The sequence below is a fragment of the Salvelinus fontinalis genome, chromosome 30 (assembly GCF_029448725.1).
Source record: "Salvelinus fontinalis isolate EN_2023a chromosome 30, ASM2944872v1, whole genome shotgun sequence".
NCBI lineage: Eukaryota > Metazoa > Chordata > Actinopteri > Salmoniformes > Salmonidae > Salvelinus > Salvelinus fontinalis.
In genome coordinates, this window is record NC_074694.1 from 7221473 (window position 1) to 7226024 (window position 4552).

The 4552-nt window shown below is 47.9% G+C and overlaps 1 protein-coding gene across 1 annotated transcript in view; it reads right to left on the bottom strand.

The window, feature by feature from the left end:
* The window catches only part of disc1 (DISC1 scaffold protein), a gene marked incomplete at its 5' end in the record, with an annotated part of 40959 nt that extends 38675 nt beyond the window's left edge, over positions 1 to 2284 (bottom strand). Inside the window, 1 exon segment of the mRNA XM_055889634.1 lies at positions 2103 to 2284. Coding sequence (XP_055745609.1) covers positions 2103 to 2284 — 182 coding nt within the window.
* Positions 2285 to 4552: the final 2268 nt, after the last annotated feature.

Below are 4552 nucleotides of genomic sequence, written 5' to 3' on the forward strand. Positions count from 1 at the left end.
AGTCCCTCCCCTATCTACTCTGCCCTCAGTCCTCCCCTATCTACTCTGCCCTCAGTCCCTCCCCTATCTACTCTGCCCTCAGTCCTCCCCTATCTACTCTGCCCTCAGTCCTCCCCTATCTACTCTGCCCTCCGTCCTCCCCTATCTACTCTGCCCTCAGTCCTCCCCTATCTACTCTGCCCTCAGTCCTCCCCTATCTACTCTGCCCTCAGTCCTCCCCTATCTACTCTGCCCTCAGTCCTCCCCTATCTACTCTGCCCTCAGTCCTCCCCTATCTACTCTGCCCTCAGTCCTCCCCTATCTACTCTGGCCTCAGTCCTCCCCTATCTACTCTGCCCTCCCCTATCTACTCTGGCATCAGTCCTCCCCTATCTACTCTGCCCTCAGTCCTCCCCTATCTACTCTGCCCTCAGTCCTCCCCTATCTACTCTGCCCTCAGTCCTCCCCTATCTACTCTCCCCTCAGTCCTCCCCTATCTACTCTGCCCTCCCCTATCTACTCTGCCCTCAGTCCTCCCCTATCTACTCTGGCCTCAGTCCTCCCTTATCTACTCTGCCCTCAGTCCTCCCCTATCTACTCTGCCCTCAGTCCTCCCCTATCTACTCTGCCCTCAGTCCTCCCCTATCTACTCTGCCCTCAGTCCTCCCCTATCTACTCTCCCCTCAGTCCTCCCCTATCTACTCTGCCCTCAGTCCTCCCCTATCTACTCTGCCCTCAGTCCTCCCCTATCTACTCTGCCCTCAGTCCTCCCCTATCTACTCTGCCCTCAGTCCTCCCCTATCTACTCTGCCCTCAATCCTCCCCTATCTACTCTGCCCTCAGTCCTCCCCTATCTACTGTGCCCTCAGTCCTCCCCTATCTACTGTGCCCTCAGTCCTCCCCTCTCTACTCTGCCCTCCCCTATCTACTCTGCCCTCAGTCCTCCCCTATCTACTGTGCCCTCAGTCCTCCCCTATCTACTGTGCCCTCAGTCCTCCCCTATCTACTCTGCCCTCAGTCCTCCCCTATCTACTCTGCCCTCAGTCCTCCCCTATCTACTCTGCCCTCAGTCCTCCCCTATCTACTCTGCCCTCAGTCCTCCCCTATCTACTCTGCCCTCAGTCCTCCCTATCTACTCTGCCCTCAGTCCCTCCCCTATCTACTCTGGCCTCAGTCCTCCCCTATCTACTCTGCCCCTCCCCCTATCTACTCTGGCATCAGTCCTCCCCTATCTACTCTGCCCCTCAGTCCTCCGCTATCTACTCTGGCCCTCAGTCCTCCCCTATCTACTCTGCCCTCAGTCCTCCCCTATCTACTCTGCCCTCAGTCCTCCCCTATCTACTCTCCCCTCAGTCTCCCCTATCTACTCTGCCTCGCCCTCCCTATCTACTCTGCCCTCAGTCCTCCCCTATCTACTCTGGCCTCAGTCCTCCCTTATCTACTCTGCCCTCAGTCCTCCCCTATCTACTCTGCCCTCAGTCTCCCCTATCTACTCTGCCCTCAGTCCTCCCCTATCTACTCTGCCCTCAGTCCTCCCCTATCTACTCTGCCCTCAGTCCTCCCCTATCTACTCTCCCCTCAGTCCTCCCCTATCTACTCTGCCCTCAGTCCTCCCCTATCTACTCTGCCTCAGTCCTCCCCTATCTACTCTGCCCTCAGTCCTCCCCTATCTACTCTGCCCTCAGTCCTCCCTATCTACTCTGCCCTCAGTCCTCCCCTATCTACTCTGCCCTCAGTCCTCCCCCTATCTACTCTGCCCTCAGTCCTCCCCCTATCTACTCTGCCCTCAGTCCTCCCCTATCTACTCTGCCCTCAGTCCTCCCCTATCTACTCTGCCCTCAGTCCTCCCCTATCTACTCTGCCCTCAGTCCTCCCCTATCTACTCTGCCCTCAGTCCTCCCCTATCTACTCTGCCCTCAGTCCTCCCCTATCTACTCTGCCCTCAGTCCTCCCCTATCTACTCTGCCCTCAGTGCTCCCCTATCTACTCTGCCCTCAGTGCTCCCCTATCTACTCTGCCCTCAGTGCTCCCCTATCTACTCTGCCCTCAGTCCTCCCCTATCTACTCTGCCCTCAGTCCTCCCCTATCTACTAACCACCACCCTCCTGGCCTCCTCTACTCACCATGTTGGGCCTGTCTGTCCTCCAGCTCCAGTTTCAGCTGTTGTTGTTGTGTCTTCATCTTGGCCAGATCCTGGCTGTTACCAAAACTCAGGCTGTGGAGTCTCTTCACTAGCAGCTCCAGCCTGTCTCTTTCTCTGTAGACTGCTCTCATCTCTGCCTTCAGCTCCTTAGCACTGCTGAAGGCATTACCTACAACATGACAACACACTGTGTAACACAACACAACACAGCTCTCATCTCTGCCTTCAGCTCAGCAAAATAATGATAATATAATAAGGAAGTGAGTGTATCTGTTAGAGGGGAAGGTACTGTACGGTAAGGAAGTGAGTGTATCTGTTAGAGGGGATGGTACTGTACGGTAAGGAAGTGAGTGTATCTGTTAGAGGGGATGGTACTGTAAGGTAAGGAAGTGAGTGTATCTGTTAGAGGGGATGGTACTGTAAGGTAAGGAAGTGAGTGTATCTGTTAGAGGGGATGGTACTGTACGGTAAGGAAGTGAGTGTATCTGATAGAGGGGATGGTACTGTACGGTAAGGAAGTGAGTGTATCTGATAGAGGGGATGGTAGTGTATGAAACTGTATACCAGGGATAGGAAACTTTGAAGGGGTGGGGACCACAACGATCTGAACTCATCATGAGGGGCAGCAGTTGGTCTGCGTACCCACATCCAGACACAATATCCCATGAGGTCAATATGTTTTTACACATTTTTACAAATTAATAAAAAATGAAAAGCTTAATTATCTTGAGTCAATAAGTATTGAACCCTTTTGTTATGCCAAGACTAAATAAGCTCAAATTATAAGTCAAATTATAAGTCAAATTATAAGTTGCATGGACTATGTGCAATAATAGTGTTTAACATTACCTGTTGGGTTTCTACATGATTCCATATGTGTTATTTCATAGTTTTGATGTTTTCTCTATTATTACACAATGTAGATGTCACGACTTCTGCCAAAGTCGGTTCCTTCCCTTGTTCGGGCACTGTTCGGCGGTCGACGTCACATGCCTTCTAGCCTTCACCGATCCATTTTTCATGTTCCATTTGTTTTGTCTTGTTTTCACGCACCTGGTTTCAACTCCCTAATTACAAGTTGTATGTTTTCCCTCTGTTTTCCCCCATGTCCTTGTCGGGAATTGTTTATTGTGTGCTTTATGTGACCGGTGCGATACGGGTTTTGTGCCCATGTGTTTGTTATTTTTGTACATTAAACGGCTTCGGCTATTTACCAAGTTATGCTCTCCTGCGTTTGACTTCCCTGCCCCCAGTTACGCAACGCTGACAGTAGAAAATAGTAAAAATAAAGAAAAACCCTGGAATGAGTAGGTGTGTCCAAATCTTTGACTGGAACTGTATATATAGATATCTGCATAAGTATATGATATCTGTAGAGGTAGAGGTTTATGATATACTGTATGTAGAGGTAGAGGTGTATGATATCTGTAGAGGTAGAGGTGTATGATATCTGTAGAGGTAGAGGTGTATGATATATGTAGAGGTAGAGGTTTATGATATATGTAGAGGTAGAGGTGTATGATATCTGTAGAGGTAGAGGTTTATGATATCTGTAGAGGTAGAGGTTTATGATATACTGTATGTAGAGGTAGAGGTGTATGATATCTGTAGAGGTAGAGGTTTATGATATATGTAGAGGTAGAGGTGTATGATATCTGTAGAGGTAGAGGTATATGATATCTGTAGAGGTAGAGGTATATGATATCTGTAGAGGTAGAGGTTTATGATATACTGTATGTAGAGGTAGAGGTGTATGATATCTGTAGAGGTAGAGGTGTATGATATATGTAGAGGAAGAGGTGTATGATATCTGTAGAGGTAGAGGTTTATGATATATGTAGAGGTAGAGGTGTATGATATCTGTAGAGGTAGAGGTATATGATATCTGTAGAGTAGAGGTTATGATATACTGTATGTAGAGGTAGAGGTGTATGATATCTGTAGAGGTAGAGGTGTATGTATGTAGAGGTAGAGGTGTATGATATCTGTAGAGGTAGAGGTTTATGATATCTGTAGAGGTAGAGGTGTATTGATATCTGTAGAGGTAGAGGTATATGATATCTGTAGAGGTAGAGGTTTATGATATACTGTATGTAGAGGTAGAGGTGTATGATATCTGTAGAGGTAGAGGTGTATGATATATGTAGAGGTAGAGGTGTATGATATCTGTAGAGGTAGAGGTATATGATATCTGTAGAGGTAGAGGTTTATGATATACTGTATGTAGAGGTAGAGGTGTGATGATATCTGTAGAAGGTAGAGGTGTATGATATATGTAGAGGAAGAGGTGTATGATATCTGTAGAGGTAGAGGTGTATGATATAGGTAGAGGTGTATGATATCTGTAGAGGTAGAGGTTTATGATATATGTAGAGGTAGAGGTGTATGATATATGTAGAGGTAGAGGTGTATAATATATGTAGAGGTAGA